Here is a 26,596-nt window from a genome sequence, read left to right as displayed (position 1 = left end):
ATTAATTTTACGTTGTACTATCGTCTCATAACTGTAAAATTTATCATATTTCGTATTTATATCGTATCGTTCGTCTGCTTTATAAAATTTTATTATTTATTAATTTTTAACTAATACTCTTAAAATATTAGTTAATAAAACTTAAATATGAAAATGAATAAAATTAGTAATACAAATAATAAAATTCTAAACTTTATTACCTGTGAGGTGCAGTTGAGAAAATTCTCTGATATTTTCTGTGTGGTTATTCAGACCATATTGTTTGGTCGACAACCACACAATTTAGGAGTGACAACCAAAAAGACAATGGATTTGTACCTGTGAGATACGCAATACTCACATTGACTTGTCTGATTTGGTGTAAGGTTGTGTAAGTTTAATTTTAATTTGTTAAATATAATTTAAATATGTATATAAATTAATTTGAAATATATATTTTTATTAAAATATATTTTTGTCATAAATAATTTCTGTGATGCCTTGTTAATTAAAAAAAGTACAGAATGTGTTATCATAAGTAGAATAATTATTATCATTAATTTTATATTAATTATGTATAATAAATAGTGAGAGTTAATGATTTATTTTTAAAAAAAATATAAGTTTTTTAATTTTAAAAGAATCCCAACTGTAAATTTAAAAGAAGTATAGTATATCTTTTTAAGTTTAACAATATCATAATAAGGACTTACGGTCGTACCCAAGCCAGAAGTTGTAGAAATATTAATTATTAATTATTAATTATTAAAATTTATTTTTGAAATATTCTTTTAGAAATTAAAACTTAAAAGTAAAAATAAATAAAAAAAGGGGGAAGAAATTCCCACGTTGTTTTATCGTTTCCTTTATTTTTGAGGCACATGGAGACCCCATTCCTTGTTAGCTGTAACATAAGAGATTAGTTGTCTACATGGGACCATGAAGCCTTAATATCAATGAATGTGGCAACTGCTACTTACAATTATCTTTATCCATTTTGTTTTTTGTTTTTATCGGTATTCTGTCGATTGTATTAACGTGAATTTTTAGAGTTAATTTGAAGTAATTGTATTCTTAAATTTATATATAATAAGTATTTTTAATAATTTTTATTTTAATTATTAAAATTAATCAGAAGAATTGATCATATTAATAAAAACTTTGTAGTCTATTTGACAATGAAGTTTTTGTCTGATTATCATTTTTCTTGAAAGAAAGGAAGATGAGTCGAAACTTTTTGATAATTAATAAAGTTTTGGCTTATTATCATTTTTCTTATAAAAACGTACGAATCATTGACTAATTCTCTTCTTTCTCAGAAAAAGACCACACTCAATTATAGCTTTGTTATCGAAACGGAAAATGATTTTTTCCTTAGTTTCTTTAAAAGTTAAATTCATCTGTTGAACTCATTATTCCATTCTCAAATACACAGAGACAAACATAAACTGGTTGAGATTACCTCGTTCAAATGCATGTCAATGCGATAAACATGGCTATTTTATTAAAGTTCAAATACGTTTTCAGTCATTATAAAAATTCCTTCCTGTTTATAATTGTTGACTTGATCAATATATAATTTTAAGCACTATTACGTTTACCAACTTATTATATTTGTTAAATAGAATACCTTATATCAGCTATATTATCAACTAATTAACGACATATTAATAGTAAGGATTAAAAAAAAAAACAGCATACGTCAATAAACAAAAATACATTTTGAAAATTAATAATATTTATTAACACACCCATTTATGATTAAATAATAATATAAAAATTTTCTTGTAACACAATCGTATTCTAACTATATATTAAAAAATATATTTACATCTTTCATAAAAAAACTTGCCAATAAAATAACTGTTGCCTAACATTTTTCTCAAAAGTACGAACTATTTATTTTCTTTTATCTCAGAAGTAGGTCACATAGTTGATCACAATTCATAAGCATTTAAATGGACACAATACAAGTTATCTAGAACACACACATAAGCCGCTTCGGTTTCTAGACAGATATTCGTACTTTTGAAAGTAGAATTTTCCCATCAAATTAAATATCTCTTTTTGTTACCCTAACCTTCAAACCATCCTTCATCAGAAGAACAATTGAATGAATGGGAGTAGCAAAATGACCTTTCACCACTTGAATGCGATAGTTAAGCAAAATAGCAGTGGCCACCATCTTCAACTGAATAAAGGACACGTCTTTGCCCAAACAAGTTCTGGGTCCTGCGTTAAAAGCAATGAATTTGTAAGATGGTGCATAAACAACGCCTCCTCTCTTTGAGATCCATCTTTCTGGCTTGAACTCAAAACAATCCTTTCCCCATACATCTTCTAATCTCCCCATTGCATACAAAGATAACAATATCATTGTATTGGGATTGACACTGTGTCCACTAGGAAGTGTATCAGCTTTTATCGCTTGCTTGCGCTCAAAAGGTATTGGAGGAAAAAGCCTCAATGCTTCACATATAGCACCATGGAGATAAACTTGCTTTTTCACCTTCTCCACGCTTATATCCCCTACCTTCTTTTCATTACCACCAAAGATATCCTTGATCTCTTCAAGAATCTTGGATTCCACTAATGGGTTTGTAGCAACAAGCCAAAAGAACCATGTGAGAGCTGAGGTTATGGTATCTCTTCCTGCTACAAAAATATTGAACACAGCATCCCTTAAAAACTTGTCATCATGTGCTTGTCCCTTTTGTTCTTTCATCAAAGATGTAAGGAAGTCAACATGATCAGCTTCATTATTTTCATTGGAGGATTTGCATAGCTCTTCTCGCTTTGATGCCACACATGCATACAAGAATTGATCAAAGGTTTTACATGCCTCTGTCATCTTCTTCTCTGCACCAATTTGAAACCATTTCATTAACTTCCAAACACTTTTTGGCACCACGTGTCGGTAGAATATGGACTCTTCTATTTGGTTAAAAGCCGTCTCGATTGCAACTTCAGGGAAATCAATAGAAAGACAATTAGGATCATATCCTAAAACTATGTAGCATATGTTATCGAAAGTGAACCTATTGAAAACATCTTGTAAATCCACCACCTTCCCTTGTTGTTGTGCATGATCCAATATTGGAAGAAGGCCTTGATGTATCTTTCTCTGAATGGTTTTCCCGATAAACACCTCGAAGGTTCTTTGTTTAAACAAAGAATGGAACAAAGACCTACTGTATTTCCATCCCTCTGAATCAGCAGCGAATATCCCATCTCCAAAAGCATCAAAAATCTCACGAAACTCAGTACCCTTAACGTAGTTGTCGAAACTCTTGCTCATCATGTGGTGCACGTTGATGGGGTCAGTAGTGATGACATAGTTCATGTCGGTAAACCAAGGTCCAATGAACTCACCCGTGCCACCATGTCGTGTCAAAATCTCAGTGATAAAATCATGCACGCGCCACAAATTCCAAAGAACTGTGGGTAGCATGCCAAGGATAGGATAGTCTATTAGGAGAGGATGTCTGCAACATTGTCTGCGATGGAGGAAGTAAAGGAACGAGAAAAGTGTCACAATTATTGATGCTGCATAGACTAGCGTTGCCATAGGAAATCACGAGAAGCTTTTTTAGTTGAATATACGAATAAGATATTGTTTTAAGTGTGGATTGTGGATAATAATCTACCCCTTATCTTCTCATATATAGCAAAATATTCGGTAACCGCACACCTCGATCGAGAGGGAGATAGTAATAGATACCAGAAAAGTTGAACCACATAAAATAGATAATATTAACGTATATAATAATTTTTTATTAAGAATAGTAAATTTTCACATAACGTAATATGAATCATGTTAGATAATATAATTTTTAATAAAATTTATTATATTTTTTAACTTGTATTTTGGACATTAATTATTATGAAAGGGTAAATATATATCATAAGTGACTCTTGTAGCGTGGGAACTTCAGATTTGTTTTCCTACATAAATATCTCGTTTTATAACCTTCTGCCACGTTGGAAAAGACATTTCAGTATCTAACTAATCCCGTGTAATATTATTGTATTAACTCGTCTTTTAGTTGTGTTTAGCACAAGGGAAAGCTAGTTATTCAATCAAATTTCTCTGCATTACACTTTATAGAAATTGAAAATTTTGACATTCTAGCTCTACAGTATAATATAGCAATTGAAAAACTTCACGTTCTTGCTATATAAATACTATAAATTGTATATCATACTTATTTTTAGGTAAGTAATCAAATAATATAGTAATTACAAAATATGTCAAGAACCGAACTAAAGACTCTTAATACCATTAATCGGTAAAATTAGCATGTTTTCCTTATAAATTTGTTTGACATAGAAAAATAATATAACACAATTATAAAATAAAAATTAACGTGAAAACTTTGAAATAAAAAAAAAAATCACAACTGTTATTTTAGAATAATTAAAAAACAATATTACGTAATACTGCTTTTCTCTTAATCATTTCAAAACTCAATACACTCACATTCTTTAAAACAAATATTTAAACATCTCACAAAACTTTAAAATAAAAATATAAAAAAAGTTAAATACAAATTTATAATATTTTCAATTAATGTAACTGAAAATAAAAAAAAACTTGAAATTAATATGTTACATTGGTTTCCTTTTCTTTTAAGACCTGAATAATAAAAATATTTATTTAAACTAACTCTAAATAATAGTGCACGAGAAAGAAGGTGACGTGTTTCAATTTATTAAGTAATGAACAGATAACCAACTCATAACGTCACTGTCACATTATTTTTTTTTAATATTTTATTATTTAAAATCAATATTTATAATCAAATTTTAAAATATATCTTAAATATTTTTAAAAAATTGACATAATTATACCCTTTTTCTCTTCTTATTTGTAACGCTCTGAATTTTGATAATATTAATTATTGTTATAGATGTGTGTATATATGTGCATGACTGGATTGAGCTGAAAATAGACTAAGTGCCTAGATGCAGGGCGTTCTCGCTGTAGCGAGGAGAATTCTCGCTGTAGGGAGAGGACCCTAGGGGGAAAAGGGCGAACTGTCGCCTTCTAGCTGTAGCGAGAGACGTCTTACTGTGGCGAGAGAGCGACAGAGGGGAGTGCATTTCTGGGTGCAGTCTCGCTGTAGCAAGATTTTGCAGAAACCAAGATGCAGTCTTGTCTGAGATTTTTGCTGTGGTGACAGAGGCTGGTGCTGCTGCGAGAGATGCCTCACCATAGCGAGAGTTGTCGCTGTAGCGAGAGTATCGCGATCAAAAGGGTTTTAAAAAGGAGTTTAGGGATTTGAGATTCATTTCTCAAATTCCCTCCGAAATCTCTTCGATCTTCTTGATCCAAAGCCCTATTCTACTGATTAATTGTCTCCAAAGCCGTTTGAGAGCTTGATTGAAGGTTGAATCTGTGTGGGGAACGCTTGGAGGTGAGTTTTAATGTTTAGGGTTCCATTTCTCATCCCCTTTTCTCTGTTTTTGGGTTTCTTGGATTTTTATGGAGTCCTTTCATGTGTTTTAGGCTGAAAACCGTGTGGGGAGCACTTCCGAGGTTGAATCCGAGTGCAGGTCTTCAATCCAAGGTAAGGGGAGACTCTACCCTATCTCAAATGTATGTGAGTTGCTGTTTATCTGTGGAATATAGTGATGTGGCTGAGTGATAGGGTAGGAAATTGCTGTGAAATATGATGTGGGTCATGTGTCGTGATATATGAATATTATGTGTGAGTATGGATGGGGGAAAGGGTGTTTACCCGAAATTAATAAATGTGAATTATATGCTAGATGTTGTGTGATAGAATGAGGGCTTGTATGCCAAATATTGTGAATGGGGCACTTGTGCCGTATATATATATTGAATGAATGTTGTTAAAAATGTGGGCCGAGGGCCGTGTAATATGCATGAATAATTGTAGGCTATGTTTCGTGTGCTGTGAAATGAATGTGAGCCTAGTGCCGTATATTATGAATAAAATGTGGGTTGTGTGCCGTGTGAAGCATGAATATTGCATGGGTGACTGAGGCGTATTAGCGCCATTGTAATGAGCTGTGAATGGTTTAGCGATACACTAGGAGTGTGGAAGATGAGGACGGTAGAAATACCTTGAGAAAGAGGGAGTGGTGGTAACACTGACTGTGGAGCGGGTGCACCACAGGCCACACACTCTCTTCCTGACTAGACCTCTAACCACTATCTTTGCTGAGCGATCCGTGACTGCCCACGTGGTATCCATGAGGCGGGAGTAACCGGCAACCATTCATGGTGTAAATTTGTTATCATAGTGCTATAGTGAGTGTGGCTGGCGTGCGTATGCACAGGTTTATAAATTGTACTTATGGATGTGAAATGCTGCCGATGCCGTGAGTGCATCGGTGTTAAATTGACATGAGCTGTGTGATAATGCTGCTTGTGATTGTATTTGTTTAATGTATTGGAAGTGTGCTGGAGGTGAGACTCTAAGTTGATTGTGTGTTTTGGGTAGTGTAAAGTACTCATCCTTACATTCATTTTTCAGGTAATCAAGACCATCAACACCAGACTCAATGAAGGGGTAGATAAAACTACTATAGGATTTAAGATATTATTTTGAAAAGTGTTGTATTTGAATAAGTCCTGTAGCAACTGTTTGATGTAATTTGTAACCCCCTTTCTTTATTTGAAATGTTTGGTAAAACTTGGATTGAAAATAAAAACTTTATTATTTCAAAAATTTGCGAAATTTCTTATTTATTGAAATTAAATTTAATGTGTTACATTGTTCCAATGCGCTTCCTCTTTCTTGTAACCCTAAATTTTGTTTTTTTTCACATAAATCATGGTTAAAGCTTCAACACAAATAACCTGCATCTTATAACATGCGCAAAATTTGCATCTGTAGCATATTACTATGTACTAATGAGATGCAGGTATATAGGCAATGATACATTGAAAGAAAGCAAACTAAGTGAAATACTAGCAATATTACATAAATGCAATCGAACCATGTTATTAGAAATTGATACAAATTTTTAGAATAATATAGAAAAAATATTAGAAATAATTTAGAGGAAACTATTTGAATCTTCTAGTTTCAAGATATTTCTAAAGATAGTTCTAGAGTATTGTAAATTTTCTAGTTTTATGATACTTTTAGATATAGTTCTAGAATATTGAACCATCCAAACATAACGGTGGAAGATGCCTATAAATAAGAATGCTATCACATTATAAATGTTAAAAAGTAAGCAAACTATCAATTCTTCATCTTTTCAGTGTCTTACTCAAACTTTTTCAACTATTATTTTCAACTATTCTCACTAATATATTTCAACTATTTTACTCATTTCACCTACACTAAAACTATCACAGGTACTTATGTCCTTCAACAATTAGAAACACCCAAGTCATATTAACATTAAGAACATAATTTTTGACCTACTACTATTATACACATTATTTGGTACAACTTCACAACTAGTCCTTCAACACGATACTTGATCCTACCATCAAAGTAAAGCTTTTCAGACCCAACACTTGATTTGATGAACTCGTCATTAGGAACCCAACTTCTCCACACGGAATCATTAAAAGAGGTAACTTTGGGCGTGTAACACCCTCAATTTTGTTACTATTAGATAGAAAAAATAGGAATTTGGATAAAAGATATCTCGCTCAAGTGAAATAGATCTCGCTCAAACAACGTAGGATTTCCTAAAATAGAACATTCTGAAACCCCTCGCTCAAGCGAGAATGAGATAACGTTGCCCCAGCTGTCCTCTTGCCCAGACGAGAAAGGGATCTCGCTCAGCTTAGGAGCAGCTCGTCCAAATGAGATAGAGCTGGCTTAGGCGAGGAGTCGCAGGAAAGATAAGGTGCTCGCTGGACTCAATCTCGCTCAGGCAAGAGTATTCTCGCTCAAGCGAGAATATCAGAAAAATGGGTAGTCTTGCTATCTGATTGTCTCGCTCAAGCGAGAAAGGCTCGCCCAGGTGAGAATGGAAGCTCATTCAAGCGAGATCACGTGAGTTTAGAAGGATATTTAAGGAACCTCAGTCTCAAAAACGTTCATTTCTCACCAAACGACCTTCTCTCTTCATTTTCTTTATTTTCTCTTCTTCCTTTTTCTAAAGAAAACTCTCTTAGACTTCGAATCTCTTCCAGATCCCGGCTCAACATCGATTTCATTCAGATCTAAGTAAGTTTCTCGGAGCTCAGATATCTATTTATTCCTTTTCTTTGATTTTCTTCTCATATTAAGATATCTATCTTGAAATACTTAGGAAACTTCATCATTCGGACGATATCTCTGTGGATATTGCGGAATATCTCTCTGTAGATCTCTCAAAAAACTAGTTTTAAGGAACCGTTACCAGGTAAAGGGAGTATTCTCGAGTTTTAATCGTATATACATATGTAGTGATCTTGGGAGAATATGAACAATCTATTTTAGTAATTAATCTATGATATTTATGAATCATATAATAAAAATGTATTTTTGGTATAAGAAAAAGTTTTGGGGTTTATTTGAAACTAATGAAATCAAATTTATAGAAAAAGATATGGGCTAGAATAGCTTTAAGAAGTCTTAAAAACTAAGTTTCTGGGAATGTATACGAGTTAAGTAATAAAGAATATAAAATAATGAACTTTAGTTTAGAAGACCATATTGATATTGTACGAGTTGGACTGAGTCCGAAGGTGTCTGGCCTTTGGCATATGGTATTGATTGTATGGTGTGATATTTATGGTAAGTTTTGTGTTAGATTGATGTATTGTATTGATTGCATGATGTGATATTGTATGATAACTTTCTATGTTAGACTAGTATGATGTAATAAGTATAAATATAATTTGATAGTTGAAATGTATCCAAATTGGGTAAATTCACATGAATAATTGAAGTGTTAATTGATTTAAAAAATACATGATATATGAAAGAGAGAATGAAATATGTCTGAGAATGAATGAGATGTATGATTATGATGCGTGAGTCAAAGTAACTTGAAAAGGGTAATTACGATATATATCATAGCACATTGAAGGATGTATTATAATATATATTGTGATCCACGAATTTATATCAATTGTAACTCGCGTATTATGACATGCTAATCGATAAAAAGAATATAGAAATGAGAAATATTGAGAAAGAGAAAGAGAAAGAGAATAAGTATAGATAGTACAAGGATACACTAGGGGTATAGAGTCCAGAAAAGATTTGAAAAATCTTGGAGAAATAAGGATGGTGAATGCTAATGATAAAAAGGTTGTACAATAATTTATTGAAAAATAAACATTCACAGGCCACACCCTCATTTCCTGACGAAGCTCATGACTATACCTTTGCTAAAAGGGGCCAAAGCGGCACACGTGTATCCGTGACGTTGCGACTAACTAGCAGTTATCTATGCTATGAAGTCCTCAAGGGATCCCAAATCCCAAGGACAATTATTATAAAAGTGTTATAGATGTAAAATAGTATAGAATTTGTATGATTATAATATATGTATCATAACAGATCGATTTATGTTGTTATGATATATGTGTTGTAGATATCGACGAGTGTGACTGAGACATATGTATTGTAACATATTAATTAAGATGATATGATACATGTATCATGACATACAGGTCAACATAAAAATATTTGTATAATGAATGAAGTGTTATATATATATATATATATATATATATATATATATATTCTGATTGATGGTTGTATTATTATATGTACAAGTGTCAATATGAATTGAGTAAAATATTGATAATGAATTAGAATAGGTATTAGATAATAACTTTATTATTTTTATAATGATTTATAATAAAAGAAATTCAGTGGACGAGAAATACTCACCTTTACTGATATTTTTAGGTAATGAAGAAAAAGAAATGAAGATATTTGATCCGTTCTAAGGTCATACTCATTAAGGATTGTGGAAAAGTAACTGCTCATATATAATTTATTTAATATATTTAATGTATAAATCTATTTATGTATTTGAATTTCATTGACAATGAAATGTTAATTTGATAGATTTTGTAAAATTATCAATTTTATTAATTTGTATTCTCATATTGTACTATTTATTCAAAGTTGTACAAATTATTATCAAGTTTCTTAATAATATTTTCGATAATGTAAATCATTTAAAAGAAATTATTTATAGAAAAGGAGGATGTTACAGGACGCCCAACAATGACCCTATAAAGAACTTAAAGAATTTGCTATAGAGGATAAAGCGTGAGAGAGACTAGTGAAGTAAAGAGTAAAGAGAGTACAAAAATAATTTGGAATCGGTAAAATAAAGTAGAGTAGAGGGAGAGATTTTTGTTCGAAAATTTCAGATTCTTAGAAAAGTTGAGGATACCTACCTATTAAGATAGGAAAATAAAAATTCTAATTTCTTCACAATTCAAGTTTTTCGAGAATCTCACATTTCTTGAAATATTTTTTTTTGTATCTTATACCATACATGGATAAGAAAACTTTTTAAGTAATATTCCTAGAAAAATTAAAAGATTCTGGATGTCAAACACCCTTATAGTGGCAGGAAGGGGATGGGGATAAAGTTTGAAAACCTGTTGCATCTTATTGTTTCCTTACTTGTCCGACTATTGAAAATTGACACATTTGAAGGATGCTCCTTTATCTTAGACTTACGTGACTTTTAAGTAAAAGACTTGGATGGAAGGTACCTTAAGGAACAGAGATTAGGGTTTCAGAGAATATTTTTGTAAATATTTAAATAGTGTTTAAAAATTTATTTATAAATATAGATTTTAAATAATATGACAAGGGACTTAATTAGTTGAGATTTTCGTTAACTAATTCATCTGTGAAAGAAATTGACTGTAGATATTATATTTAACTTTTTTTTAATAAATTTAGGAATTAAAATTTAAAAACAAAAATTCTAAAATCTTATCACGAAAGTGTTAATTTTATAAATATCAAAAATATAATATTCATTAAATCACATTTAGACATTCATTACAAGAAATATTTTTTTCATTTTAAAGCTTCAATGAATGTATAAAATAATATAATTTTTAATCTAATCTATCTAATTTTTTTAGGCTTAATTATATTTTTAATCTATATAAATATTAGATATTTTATGATAAATTATTTATTATTTATTTTAAATAAATAATAAAATAAATATTTTATTATTTAAAATAAATATTTATAAAAAAATTTTATAAGCATATTTTATATATTTGTAAGCCATTATCTACCTACTTTTACTCTTTTCATTTATTATGTTAGCTTATCTCTCCTTTACTCCAAAGCAAATCCATATATCTCATTAGTGTAGGAAAGGGAAAAGGTTGCCAAAAGTTAGTATAATGTTGCAGAATTTTCTCCTTATCATTTTTTGAAAGCTCCACCATCCTTTGTTTAGATGGCAATATAGAGGGGTACATCACCAAATCCTCCTCAAAAGAATGGTCAAAGTTCAAGTAATGCCCAATCTAGTGCATCACTACACTCTCCAAGTCCAAAAAATCGTTCTCCCATGAAATGCTCTCGTTTTCACTTGGTGACGCCTAACTCTTGTCACCATCGAGACATATCTCCCCTGTCATAACATTAGAAGAAGGTTTTGATCTTATAATAATATTATCTCCAAAAACCTTGCCCTCAATTTTGTCATCGAAAACATATAACTCAACCTTGATGTTGGCATTATCGTAGGTAGTCTTCGCGAGGTTCAACATCGTCGTGGCCTTTGCCCAGCACATGAGCACATTTATGGTTCAAATAATCGTTGAATGGTCTAGAGGATCGAAGGTAGCTGAAATTAGAGAAGTATTCTTTGAAACGATGGAGGCGTTTGATCAATTTGTATTGGGGTAGGTTTGGTTGTGGGGGAAAGAGTCACTTTTCGTGCCAGGTAAGGGTGGGGAAAGGGAAGGGTCACTACAAGAAAAAACAGATTTAGCTATAAACAATTTTCTAACTAATCCGTAGCTAATCCCTAGATAATAAATTTAGCTACGGCTTAGCTACAGAATTGTCCGTAGCGTAAAACAAGTCGCTAATTAGCTACGGATTAGCTACAAAATTATTTTGTAGCTAAGCTATAGCTAATTCGTAGCTAATGCATAGCTGATTATTCAGTAAACAAAATAACAAGTTTGTAGCTAATTAGTTAGGGATTATCTGTAGCTTTGTCCGTAGCTATTCTGTAGCTATTAATTTTTAGGTCTGTAGCTAATCCATAGCTAATCCCTAACTGATTTTCAATAAACAAAATAACAAGTCCGTAGCTAATTAGCTAAGGATTATTCGTAGCTTATTCCATAGCAAAAGTCTCTAATTATTTTGTAGCTATTTCATAGCTATTCCGTAGCGAAAGTCTTGAATTATTTTGTAGCTATTTCATAGCTAATCTGTAGCTAAAGTCTCTAACTATGCCGTAGTAAATCCGTTGCTAATATGTAGCTAATGTCTTCAATTATTTCGTAGCGATTCCATAGCAAATCTGCAGCTTAAGTTTTATTTTGGTCTGTAGCTATTTCATAGCTGATCGTAGCTAAAGTTTCTAACTATTCTCTAACTAATATGTAGCTAATGTCTTCATTATTTTGTAGCTATTCCATAGCAAATCTGTAGTTAAAGTTCTATTTTAGTCCGTAGCTATTCCATAGCTAACCTGTAGCTAAAGTCTCTAACTATTTCATAGCTAATTCATAGCTAATCTATAGCTAATGTCTTCAATTATTTTGTAGCTATTCCGTAGCAAGTCTGCAGCTAAAGTTTCTATTTTAGTCCGTATCTATTCTGTAGCTAATTAGTAGCTAAAGTCTCTAATTATTCTATAGCTAATCCGTAGCTAATGTTTCCAACTATTTAGTAGCTAATTCGTAGTTAATTTGTAGCCAAAGTTTCTATCTTAGTTCATAGTGATTCCATAGCTAATTTGTAACTAAAGTTTCTATTTAGTCTCTAACTATTTTGTAGCTAATCCATAGCAATTATGTAGCTAATTTCAATCCAACATCTTATTTATTATTCAAAATTAACTTCTAACCACAACATAAATAATTTAAAGACCGCTATATTAAATATCTAAATACTGTAAATATAAGAAAAGTGTGTTAAATATCTGATCGTTAATACAGAAATAAAGTTTAAATTCAAGACATACAAACATAAAGATAGTAATGAGTCTAATCCTAAACCATTGTCATCATCTTTTGCCTCAGCAACTTGATCTAATGGTTCTTCACCTCAAGGGGGTGGTATTGGAGTTAAATTTGGAGCTTGAAGGCCAGTGTACCGGGATAAAATTCCCTCCAACATCAGTGCCAACTGAGTACTAACAAAAGATGTCATTGCTGCATTTACAGCTGCATCTATGACTACTTGTGATGGAGTAGACACAGAAGAGGAAGTAGCACATGTTGGGGTTGTAGACGTTAATGATCCATCATTTGACAACTCTAAGTCGTGATCCAAGCCATGAACCTTTAACCACACATCTGGGTCAATCTCATGATAAGATGATTCTTCACCATACTTTTGTCTCATTGCATTATCAAGGTTGTTTTGCATATATTACAAGCAAAATATTTATCAACTCTACAAATATACTTTATCTATAACTTATATGATTATACTACAGGAGCAAACAACACAAGATGATGTAGTGTCAATCTAATGCAAAGGAAAGAATGTAAAAAAAGCAGCCAAGAGATCATAACAGTATGGGAACACCAAAAGCATCCAACAATATAATTATTTTATTACTTTATATTCAGTGATAAGGCCACACATTCATTACTCACTATGAAATCCAAATAGAAATTATTCATAAGTAATAGACAGAAAGTCTTCCACGGCTAACAACACATGACCAAATTCAAAACAAACAAAAGATGTACATCACCCACTTGAGAATAATATTCAATTCATTGAAAAATAAAAGATAACTATATGTTTCTTGAGATCTTCAATTCATATTACAAAGCGCACAAGAAAAATAATAACAAAGCCAAGAATCCTGAAACTGAAATCTTCAACAATCAGAATAGTAAAATCTCTCCCACATACGAAAGTCAACAAATGAAGATATCTATACAAGAGAAATAGTAAAACCAAAGATATGGGCAGCTAGCGATAATGTACAACAATACTATAAATCATATGTTCTTATATAGCAAATAGTATAAAACAACTAACGGTATAAAAAATTAGGTTTAAGCCACATACAACAAATTGCTTAAAATGCTCAGATACAAATGCTCCAGCCTTGTTCTTATGTGTTTTATGGTACACATCTCGATAAAAAACTTGTTAGTTTTTCTCTATCTCTTGTATTCAACATTCAATTAGATAGAATACATAAAAAAAATATAATTACTGAATCAAATTTGTTATACCATTTTTTTTTTGTGTTTACGAAAACTAATGGATTCTCCTGTGTGTAACATTACGTTAGGCATGGAGGCTCTATTCCTCCGAGCAACTTCTGACTTCCTTTGCCATTGAGGGGACAACCAGATGTCAACTAATCCATCCCAAACTTCAGTTTTCATTCCCTTAGGCCCATGACCCTTTGCATCAGTCAAATTTGTAGAGTTTGCAACCACTAGTGCTTTAGCCCTTGCCTTTTTCAACATGTCTGGATAGCGATCATTGCATGTCATCTCCCATACATGTCTTGCCATATTGTGATCATATTCTGATGCAAATTGATATATTTCCTACAATAATAAAGGAATGAGTTAATATCTCTTTCATTTTTAAAGCATATATAAAGAACTCAATTAAGATATTATCATAAACTCTTGAAATAATGTATCTTTCATATCAGTGGGATAGTCTTTCCACCTTTCTGCTGGGCTGGGCATCCTCACTAGCACAAAGGACATAATGCCATGAGTCACCTCATTAAGGACAAACTGACTCCTATATGTTATGAAATATAAGGAAATAACAATATGATACATAATTAAAAATATATTTAAATAAAAAAAATACTAAAATTAAATATAAAAAATATATTCATCTAATTTAAAATATTAAATAAAAAAATAAAAAACAAATATATTTTTTTAGTTTTTAAAACTTATTTTTTAAAACAAATCTTTTCAAGTACAATTTTTTTTTTATTTTCTCACCTTAAAATCAGTTTTGAAAATTAAAATACCAAATAAATTTTACTTTATTTTCTTCTTTAAATAATTTTATAAAACTATTTTAAAATATTATTTTTAAAAACTATAAATCAAACAAGCTCTAAAACTAATTTGTAGATAACTTAAGATTTTTTAAGTGTAAATTTTGCTACCGAATCATTCTATAGCTATTCCGTAGCTACACTAAGAATATTTTGTAGCTAACTTTTGCTATGAAAACTTTTTGTAGTTAATCCATAGCTAAATTAAGAAATTTTTAGCTACGCAAACGCTTGTAGTTAATCCGTAGCTAATTTCAAGCAAATTTTTCCTGCCATATGGCGCCATTTATTCCTACCATAAGTTTATTTTGCTACAAAAAATTTATGTAGCTAATTTTTAGCTACATTAAAAAAATTTTAGCTACGCAAAAGTATGTAGCTAATTCGTAGCTAATCCCAAGCAAAATTTTTCCGTCATAAAGCACCACTTATTCCCACTATAAGTTTATTTTGTTACAAAAAATTTATGTAGCTAATCCGTAGCTACATTAAAAAATTTTTAGCTACCCAAAAGTATGTAGCTAATTCATAGCTAATTCCAAGTAAATTTTTCCTGCCATATAGCGCCACTTATTCCTACCATAAGTTTATTTTGTTACCAAAAATTTTTGTAGCTAATCCATAACTAATCCCAAGCAAATTTTTCCCACCATAAGGCGCCACTTATTCCCATCATAAGTTAATTTTGCTATAAAAAAATTTTTGTAGCTAATTCGTAGTAAAATTAATAATTTAGCTACGCAAAAGTTTGTAACTAATTCATAGCTAATACGAAGCAAATTTTTCCCGCCATATGGCTCTACTTATTCCCACTATAAGTTTATTTTGCTACGAAAAATTTTTGTAACTAATTCGTAGCTAAATTAAAAAAATTTTAGCTACACAAAAGTCTGTAACTAATTCGTAGTTAATTTCAAGCAAATTTTTCCTGCCATATGACGTCATTTATTCCTACCATAAGTTAATTTTATTACAAAATTTTTTTCTAGTTAATTCGTAGCTAATTTATAGCTAAATCTTAACAAAAAAAAATATAATTATGCAATGGAAGGAGAGGAAGAGGGAGAGTGGGGTGGGGGTGTGAGAATGGAAAATGAAAGGAGGAGGGAATGAGAGTGTAGAGTGGTGGAAGAGGAAAGGGGGAGGGAGAGGGGAGAAGGAGAGAGAAGGGTTACGGGAAAGAGGAAAGGGAAGGGTAGAGGACCATTTTACAAATACCAAAATTGATTTTAACTTTTTAATTTTTTAGAAAGTAAATCTTAACAAAAAAATAAAATAAAATATATAAAGATTTATCATATAATGTTCTGTATTTATAAGAATAAAAAATATAATTAAGTTTTTTTTTTTAATGTTATCAATATCATAAATTTGTGATGTGTGTTATTATTTATAAGAATTAATTTGATATAATTATGCTTGTTTTGTTTTGTGAAAATGTTTTTTTTTTTGCTAATAGTGAAAATGTAATTTTAAGAGGATATGATAAATATTTATAATATTTTAAATATTTTTGTTAACTTTCATTAATTTGTATAAATATTTTTTATGTAAATGAAATAAAATTTAATTATTTTTATTTTTCTTTAGTATTATTTCTCCACTTTGAAAATATGTTTAGAAAGATATTTTAAATTATTATTATTTGACGTGGAGTCAATTCTAGAATTAGGTTAACCATCTTAAATTCACCTTAACAGCTTGCAATTGGTTATGAATTCCGTCACACGATTTGAGTCATGTATGTAGCCAGAATATTGGATGGAGAACCAGAAGATATGTTTGCAAAATAATGATTTGAAAGTTTAGGCGATTGTGTTCTCAAAAGATAATTTTTCACTCTCAAGTTTATGAATATAATACTCAGGCAAACATAAACTGGTTGAGATTACCTCGTTCAAATTTCAATGCAATAACGAAGCTTATTTTGTTGAAGTTCAAATACGTTTCCAGTCTTCATCAATATAATGATTTTTGTTTTTGTTTCTTGTCATTAATTTTCTATTAGATAACTATTGACTTGATCAATAGATAATTTTTAAGCAAAACTACGTCCACCAACTCGTTATACATGTTAAAAAAACTATTATACAAACATTTTAAATTAGTATTTTTATCATTGAGCTACATAAAAGATAATTTTTCTATCTCTTTCCAAATTAACTAATTTTTTTACTTTTTTTCTAAATATATATACGTGTTTAAACATAATTAGATACATATCAACTAACTTAACAATTATCTAACGACACTAAGGATTAAAAATAAAAAGTAACAATAAAAACATAGAAATTAATTTTAATACACTATAAATATAATTTTTTTTAATTCTATCAACAAACAAAAATACACCATAAATATGTCTTTTAACTTATCATGATTAAAGTTAATAATGTTTATATAATAATTTATATTAAATGATGATAGTATAAAAAATTATAATACCAGTACACAAATATATTGAAGTATTTCATAAAATAATAGCCAATAAAGTTACCATTGCCTAACATTTTTCTCATAAGCACGAAATATTTATTTCTTTTATATCAGAAGTAGGCCAGACAATCGATTATAAAATGATTATTGAAACCGAAAAAAGGATAATTACCTTAGTTATTTTCACATGCAATTCAAACAACGCACATTGTTTTCAATACATTTTGGTACTTTTGAAAGTAGAATTTTCCCATCAAATTAAATATACCTTCCTGTTATCCTAACCTTCAAACCATCCTTCATAAGGAGAACAATTGAAGAACTAGGAGTAGCAAGATGACCTTCTACCACTTGAACTCGATAATTGAGCAAAATAGCAGTGGCCACCATCTTCAACTGAATGAAGGACACGTCTTTGCCCAAACAAGTTCTGGGTCCTGCGTTAAAAGCAATGAATTTGTAAGATGGTGCATAAACAACGCCTCCTCTCTTTGAGATCCATCTTTCTGGCTTGAACTCAAAACAATCCTTTCCCCATACATCTTCTAATCTCCCCATTGCATACAAAGATAACAATATCATTGTATTGGGATTGACACTGTGTCCACTAGGAAGTGTATCAGCTTTTATTGCTTGCTTGCGCTCAAAAGGTATTGGAGGAAAAAGCCTCAATGCTTCACATATAGCACCATGAAGATAAACTTGCTTTTTCACCTTCTCCACGCTTATATCCCCTACCTTCTTTTCATTACCACCAAAGATATCCTTGATCTCTTCAAGAATCTTGGATTCCACTAATGGGTTTGTAGCAACAAGCCAAAAGAACCATGTGAGAGCTGAAGTTATGGTATCTCTTCCTGCTACAAAAATATTGAACACAGCATCCCTTAAAAACTTGTCATCATGTGCTCGTCCCTTTTGTTCTTTCATCAAAGATGTAAGGAAGTCAACATGATCAGCTTCATTATTTTCATTGGAGGACTTGCATAGCTCTTCTCGCTTTGATGCCACACATGCATACAAGAATTGATCAAAGGTTTTACATGCCTCTGTCATCTTCTTCTCTGCACCAATTTGAAACCATTTCATTAACTTCCAAACACTTCTTGGCACCACGTGTCGGTAGAATATGGACTCTTCTATTTGGGTAAAAGCCTTCTCGATTGCAACTTCAGGGAAATCAATAGAAAGACAATTAGGATCATATCCTAAAACTATGTAGCATATGTTATCGAAAGTGAACCTATTGAAAACATCTTGTAAATCCACCACCTTCCCTTGTTGTTGTGCATGATCCAATATTGGAAGAAGGCTTTCATGCATCTTTCTCTGAATGGTTTTCCCGATAAACACCTCGAAGGTTCTTTGTTTAAACAAAGAATGGAACAGAGACCTACTGTATTTCCATCCCTCTGAATCAGCAGCGAATATCCCATCTCCAAAAGCATCAAAAATCTCACGAAACTCAGTACCCTTAACGTAGTTGTCGAAACACTTGCTCATCATGTGGTGCACGTTGATGGGGTCAATAGTGACGACATAGTTCATGTTGGTAAACCAAGGTCCATTGAACTCCCCCGTGCCCCCATTTCGTTTCATTATCTCAGTGAAACAATCATGCGCTCGCCACACATTCAAAAGAACTGTTGGTAGCATGCCAAGGATAGGATAGTCTACTAAAACAGGATGTTTGCAACATCGTCTCCTATAGAAGAAATAAAGGAAGCACAAAAGTGGGGCGATTATGGAGGCTGCATATACTAGCATTACCATAATAAATCAACAGTAGCTTTTTTAGTTGAATATATGAATAAGAGATGCTTTCTAAATGTGGATAATCATCTACTAATATACAGGAAACTGTTACGTAACAATTACACCTCGAGAGGGAGATAGGAGTAGAGAAGAGAAAAACTACAAATGCTGCTAGAGATATGATGCAAACTGAAGGAGAAGTTTTTATGATCTTGACTGGTCGGATCACATAGTTTTAGAACATTCATAAACAGCATTGTAAGTAACTAAATTATATAAATATAATATATATTTTATTTTTATCTCATTTATTAGATCACATATTATATAAATAAATGTTATATTAAATTTTGTAATTTTATTATGTGAATAAAACTTTTCTGCTAAGGTAGCGTGAAATGAGATACGACTTTGAAGAAAAGGTTCACGTGATTGCTGTGCTTAAAACAGGAAAGCAACATCCGTATCTTTAGATGAGGTACGGGTGTTTGCTTGCCACAGGCTTAATTTCTTTTAAGAAACATTTTCCGTGAATTATGCAGTATTATTGAAATTAATTAATTTTTAAATTTTAATTTTAAATGCTAGTTCATAACCACACTCTTGACTAATTTAGCCATTGTTGTTATAGGGGTTAAGATTGAGTAATTAAATGTAGTTTATAATGTAAAATAACACATTGACTTTTTTTGAACAACCAACAACATTGTTTTAAGATTTTTAAAAAATTGTTTTTGACTTTTAAAATTTTTAGATAATCAATTTTTTTTTCCTAACAATTCAGCCAAATCTCTTTCAAACTGATTTGGCCTGTAATAGAACTCTGCCAAACGTGTCTTTTAAGTTACTCTTCTGACGTATAATGTTACACCTAAGTCAACTTTTATTAAATACATTAATTTATGATGTCTATCTTCTTTTTCTTCTTCATCTATCTATATATATTTAAATTTATTTTATAATGCTCTAATATTTTAATTAAGTTAAAAATATTTAATTTTTGAAATATAATTAATTTTAAAAATTTATATATTATCCATTGAACTATTTTTGTTGCATTTAATTTAAAATGTTTAAACATGCAATTAAATTTAAAAAATGATCTATTATAAAATTAATTGTAATTTTAAAAGTTTATTTTTAAAATATTGAAGTTAAAATTATATATTTCATATTCTACCTCATTTATATCTTACTTTGATAATTATGGGCAATGCTCGAAGGTGGCATGACAAAGAAGGTCCAAGTGATGATGGGCAGTACGCACTTCAACCAATTAGTCTGTAATTACGGTCACATGAGTCTTGGTTTTTATAATAAAAGCAGATTGATATTTAAAATTAAATTATTAATTTAGTTTGTATGATAAACATGAGGTTATATATATATAATCTTTCAATTTGTCAAATATTTTAGTTTTTGTGTCTCGATTAATTATAAGAAATAAATAAGGATTAATTGATATTTAAATACAATAAACAAATATAATATGAATTAAGTCACATTAGAGGCTCATCACAAGAAATATTTCTTCAATAGTTGAATGGATGTGCGGAAGGGTTCTAATAACAAAGATTTGAAGGGTGGTGGGAGTGGATATTAATTTGGACGCACGTGAATTTAATAGAGCCGAAATGGATCATCTCATTTCAAATCAATCAAAATCAAATGAATGGCAATGGAGTTGGCACAATAATGAGACTTGTTTGGCTCCAGATTTTCTTCAATTTGTACCGAGATAAAATGTTGAGTTTAAATTTTACTTAAATAAAATTCTACTCGCTTGAGTAAACATTAAAAAAATAATAAAAAATTTTACACAAAATTAATTTAAGCAAATTTTATGATTTAAATGAATTTTATGTCTTATTTTTTTAATTTTTGACTTTTTTTTTCTCTTTTTTATGCTTAATTTTTTTAAATATTTATATTTAACTCTTTTCATTTTTTTTTTATATTTAACTTTTCTCTTTCTCTCTCGACTCCTTTTGTTTTATTAGAATGAATGTCTCTTATTATTAAGTTCTAATTATATAAAATGTTATTATTATGCATGTAAAACATTTAAAATTTATTCACATAACATAAACCGATCTAGCCATAATATTTAGTAGATAATTTATGTCTTTTAATGTTAGCACACAATTTTTAAAATATCATTTGGGACCAATCTCATTTATAAATTGAAAATCATGAAAAAGAACATTCTTCTCATCGGATATGGAGAAATGAGGAAAATGTGAGTATAAGGGTAGAAAGAAGAAGAGGAAAGTTGAGTATAGGATGAAAGTGAGGTGAGAGTAAGGGAAGAAGGAATTGAGAGAGGGAGAGAAAAGTTAAATATGAAAGGAAAATAAGAAGAGTTGAATATAAATGTTGGAGAAGAAGTATTAAGCATTAAGAAAAAGAGGTATGACAGAAAATTAAAGAAAGAAGATGCAAAATTCACCTAAACAATAAAATCTTAAGCCAATTTTGTAAAAAATTACTTAAGTTAAAAAAATTTATTTAAGTAAATTTTGTATAAATTTTTTTTTTGTTTTTTTTTCAATTTTTGCTTAAATAAGTAAAATTTCACTTAAGCAAAAGTTAGATTAAACACCCTATTCTCACGCAAACTGAAGAGAATTTGAATTCGACTTGCTCCACCTCAAAATTTTAAATCTCACTCCGAGTGATGTTATTAGTTAAGATTCTCTTAATGGTTAAGAACAATCACAAAAATCACCTATTAGATACAAAAGGATATTTTTAGATATCAATAATTGTCTAATCATGCTAAAATAATAAGATTTTGAAGATATAAGGAAAAGAAAAAAAAGAGATATGAGAGAAAAGAGAAAATGGATAACACATACTTTTTTTTAATAGTTAATATTTTTAATGGCAAATGATTTATTTAAATTACTTTTAAAAATTTTAAAATTAAAATAAAAAAAATTAAAGAACAAAATCAAAATTTATCTTTAACAGTAAATAACAAAAGTACTAATTATAAATATAGTTTTTGTTATTTATGTAATTTTTTTTTATCTTATTAACATTTTTTCAATTTAAGTTTAAAAAAAATTAAAGATTTTAAATGAAAGTTATTTATATTATTCAAAAATATAATCTATATGATTTATTTTTAAAAATTATATCATTTTAATAAAAATAATTATAATTAGGAGATCAAATTAGTTTATAATTTTTTTTTCTAAAGGATAGCAAAGAAACAAATAAAAAAAAATTACAATCTTAAATATGATGTTTTTTTATTATTTGGCTAGAGAAGTAATCTCCAACGTAAGAAGTGAGATTCAATTTTGAAACTACATTGACTCTTAACTTAATTAAAAAATATGTTCTTCTTATCTTGTGTTTGACAGTAATTTGTTACTTTTTTTCTTAGTTACTTTTTCATATTTCAAAAATGATTAGCATACTCGTAAAAAGTTGAACAACTTTTGTTACAAATTTTATGACTTTGGTATAGCATATTATCACAAAAGATGTCTAATTTTTAGATTCTAACATTACTATAAATTCAGTATGAATATTGTCGGAAATGTCAACATAAGCTCTTCCAAGCCAAATTTTTTATCTATATTAATAATAAAAGTACCAAAACCAGAATCAAGCTCTTCTCCAACCACTCAAATCTACAATAAAAATGAATTTAAAATTCTAATCAGCCTCCTAACAAACTCAATACTCCAAACGAGCTTAAGATTATTGCACTTATTCACATAAATAAAACTAATTAATAAAGTTCATAATATCAAGCATAGTTCTAATAATTCTAATAATTTATGAATTTTTTAGTTAAAAATTACATGCGATTTAAGTAGAAAAATGTTATTTCATGAATAATTTTAATAAGAATTTTTTTTCACTTAATAACTCTCGTATAAATTGAGGTTTATCAATCTAATAATTCTTTACAAATATTAAATTTTATTAATATAACTATTAAATTAAAAGTTTATATATATATATATATATATATAATTTTAAAAAATCATACAAATCAAAAACTAATTGACAATTCTATTTTAACGTGTAACATGTTTATACAAACTATATATTAATGCTAATTATAAATTACTTATTTATTTATTAACATTTAATTTATTTAAAACTTGATAAATATGAGCATATTATATTCGATTCAATAAAATTTAATATAGTTTTTAATAATTATTAAGTAGCAGATTAAATTTATAAAATTCTAGAAATATCTTAAACATTGTCCTAATTATTTTATTTTCAAGTTAAAAAGAAAAAAAAGAGGATCTGATCCGGTGATTACATTAAATGTGAACGAACTTTATTTTATATCATGCTTAAATTTAACACTTATTTAAAAATTAATAAATGTTAGTAATTTTTTAAAATGTCTTTTAAATATATATTTTTATTTTATTTACAAATATTTATATTATGTGTAAAAATATTGCTAATTTAAATAGGTTGTTTGATAATAATATTAATAATAATAGAAAAACTATGGTCAACAAATATGTCATTATTCAGAATGTCAACAAATATGTAAATAATACAAAAAAAATAATAAAAATATACCAACAAACATATTAGTTTAACTTTATTGTAATCATTATTCAGAATCTTTTCAATTATCATGAAGTACGTATAATATTATTAAAACATTATTAAAACAAAATTTAATTAATTAAAATATTTTAAAATTAATGCTTCATATTTTTATAGTAACCGGTTATCATTATTAACCCCTTTTCCCTTCTTTTAGTTTTGTATTTTAAATATTTATTTTTTATTGCAGTATGAAATTTGAACAAACATTTATATTTGTATTTTAAAAAACTTCTTATTTTATCTCTTTTTTCTAACATAGTAATAGAATTTTATTTTATTTTTGTATAAATTAAGACACCATACTTAATACTAGGAAGAATGCAAGCTAGAAAAAGATAATTAAAGTGAAAGACATAGTAATTACAGGTTATTAATGAGCTAAGAGAGTAGATAGATAAAATGGAGTCTTATACATTAGTAAAATTATATTTGATAAATTTTTACTATAAGATTGTTATAAAAAGAGTAGAGTTATCGACACTAGTATTTAAATAATGAGGTCCGTAGTCCTTAGCAAGCACGAGTGAAAATAAAACAAAGTGCAGTGTAGCTGTGTAGGTGAGTTAATTATTTATATCAGTACAAATATTGAAACCTCTCATTACATTCACATTTACATTAACATTTACATCGTTCCACTATCACTATCAGAATTAAAGGAGAGAGGCCCCTCATTAAAACGACGTCGATTAGTAATAGCATATGGGGCCATGTGACAGGCTATGTCTTGCTGTGTTCTTCTGGGTCCTCTTTAATTTTCATAGCCATCGGCACCCTCTTCAATCATTAACTGCATTGTTCACCAATTCATAGTCGAAGAACACAAACTACTTCATCAAATATCTCACAGAAAAGTCGCCTTTGAAATCATGATTATTGTCTCATTTCAGTTTAATGTTACAAGTTTTTATGGATGTTTCTGCTACTTTGTTTCACAAATTTGGTTGATGGGTTGCTGTCGTTTTTTCTCTAAAAGTCAGCTCATATTAAGATATTTTTAATTTTTTAAATTATTTTATTATTTTTTCTTATTTAAATTTTGTTAATTTTAGTTTTTACATTCAATAAAAGTAATACGTCTTTAGTTGGCCAATAATTTAAAATGAGCAATATTTGTAACATTTTAAGATAAAAAGGAAATGAAAATATATTTTAAACTTGATATCAAATAATTTGAGTTTGAGAATAATATGTTTGTATATGTTTAAGCTTGAACGTAATTTTGTAAGTTTGTTGTAGTGATCTAGTCTGGCAAATAAGTTAATGCCCATTATATTTCTTCTTGTTTTCGAATATTTTTCTCCCAAAATCTCATTATTATTTAATTACCCATAAGAACAAAGATAAAACTACAAATGCTGTGTATTTTGTAATTGTAATTTGTTTCCAAACATATCTCAAATTTATATGATATAATGAAAAGATACAAAATAAAGGGAAACATAATCATGATTTGTGGTTTTAATTTGCATTTAAAATAGAGTAAAACGTAATGGTACTGAATCAACTTAATTCTATTCAACATTTTTGCTTTTCTTTCTTTCTTAATCTATAAGAATGAGATAAATCAACTTATTAATAATTATTTTTAAATCTCCTTGTCTTATGTTTTTATCAAACAAGAAAATAAATAAAATATATTCCATTTTATTATAAAATATTTAAATACTTATATATTCCACCTCATGCTTATTAATCCTATTCCATCAATACTATATATACAATTAAACTCTTCAAATTGTTAATGTATAGAGGTGAAAGATCCGGTTCTTAAAAATACACATACACTTACCGAATTTTGTTTTAAAGGAAACTAATTAATAAATCCAAAATAAGATCATTCTACCCAAATATTAAACATAAAATTTCGATACCGACTATTTATTAGGAATTTCTACTTAAATGCTTTTAGGTATTTAAAATATATAAAAAATTATTCAAATTTATAAATACCCAATTTTTAATTTCTTAATAAACATCTTAAGATCATTTTTTAACTTCTTTACTATGATGAGAAATAATAAAAATAATAAAACTTAGGTATTTTTTAAAATATTTTTCACACTGTTTTTAAATTAAAATTTTACCTCATAACATGCAATAACTTGAAGGCTGTGTAAAAAATGGAGTGAAATAAAGTTGATTTAAATATAATATGAAGTGGAGCAGGATAAACAATAATAGAGTATGTTTGAATATATTATGATATTGAAGGACTTAAAGGATGATAACATGAAAGTTAGATAATAAAACGACTGAAAACGTGAGGTGAAGATTTTATGAATGTGAAGGATATACTAGTAATTTAATAGTTATCAAAATAAAATTAATTTATATTCAATTGCATATTTCCTTATGTGCCTCCTAAATTGGAAGAATAAAAGTGAAGGTTTAGAATGAGAAGATATAGAATTCATTCTATTAAATTCTTCTTTATTTTATTAATATTTGATCAATTTAAATAATAAAATCATTTAAAATACCAGTCCATTTTTATCATTCACAACCGATTCAAACATAGTTTACATATCAATATTTTATTTGGTGAAATTAATATTTTAATTAAAAAAAAAGAGTAAAAATCTTTAAAAAAATTGTATTTAAGTTTTGTTGTATTTAAAAATACAACTATGAAATGTATACAGGTGATAAATATACATACACATGCATA

The 26,596-nt window shown here is 28.9% G+C and overlaps 2 protein-coding genes across 2 annotated transcripts; both read right to left on the bottom strand.

Moving 5' to 3' along the window:
- Positions 1-1,869: 1,869 nt before the first annotated feature.
- Positions 1,870-3,610, bottom strand: LOC113868012 (alkane hydroxylase MAH1-like). Its single transcript, XM_027503562.1, has one exon. The coding sequence runs from the start codon at positions 3,545-3,547 to the stop codon at positions 2,033-2,035; it is 1,515 nt and encodes a 504-aa protein (XP_027359363.1). The 5' UTR covers positions 3,548-3,610; the 3' UTR covers positions 1,870-2,032.
- Positions 3,611-13,184: 9,574 nt separating this feature from the next.
- LOC113867564 (alkane hydroxylase MAH1-like) lies at positions 13,185-19,338 on the bottom strand. Its single transcript, XM_027502956.1, has 4 exons — positions 17,840-19,338; positions 14,813-14,864; positions 14,390-14,659; positions 13,185-13,421 (listed from the first exon to the last, which is right to left on the bottom strand). Exons 1-4 carry the CDS (start codon positions 19,336-19,338, stop codon positions 13,185-13,187), a joined length of 2,058 nt encoding a protein of 685 aa, XP_027358757.1.
- Positions 19,339-26,596: the final 7,258 nt, after the last annotated feature.

This window comes from Abrus precatorius, unplaced genomic scaffold (assembly GCF_003935025.1).
Source record: "Abrus precatorius isolate BTA unplaced genomic scaffold, Abrus_2018 Scaffold5, whole genome shotgun sequence".
NCBI lineage: Eukaryota > Viridiplantae > Streptophyta > Magnoliopsida > Fabales > Fabaceae > Abrus > Abrus precatorius.
This window is presented reverse-complemented; position numbering and strand designations above follow the sequence as displayed.

Bases quoted from the DNA above. Each gene is read 5' to 3' on its own strand.
- LOC113868012 (XM_027503562.1), bottom strand. From the start codon at position 3,547: ATGGCAACGCTAGTCTATGCAGCATCAATAATTGTGACACTTTTCTCG.
- LOC113867564 (XM_027502956.1), bottom strand. From the start codon at position 19,338: ATGCTAGTATATGCAGCCTCCATAATCGCCCCACTTTTGTGCTTCCTT. The intron at 14,660-14,812 runs GTGAGGATGCCC...TTATTATTGTAG, and splicing joins GCATTATGTCCTTTGTGCTA to GAAATATATCAATTTGCATC. The intron at 13,422-14,389 runs GTAATGTTACAC...GTGTGGTTAAAG, and splicing joins ATAGAGCCTCCATGCCTAAC to GTTCATGGCTTGGATCACGA.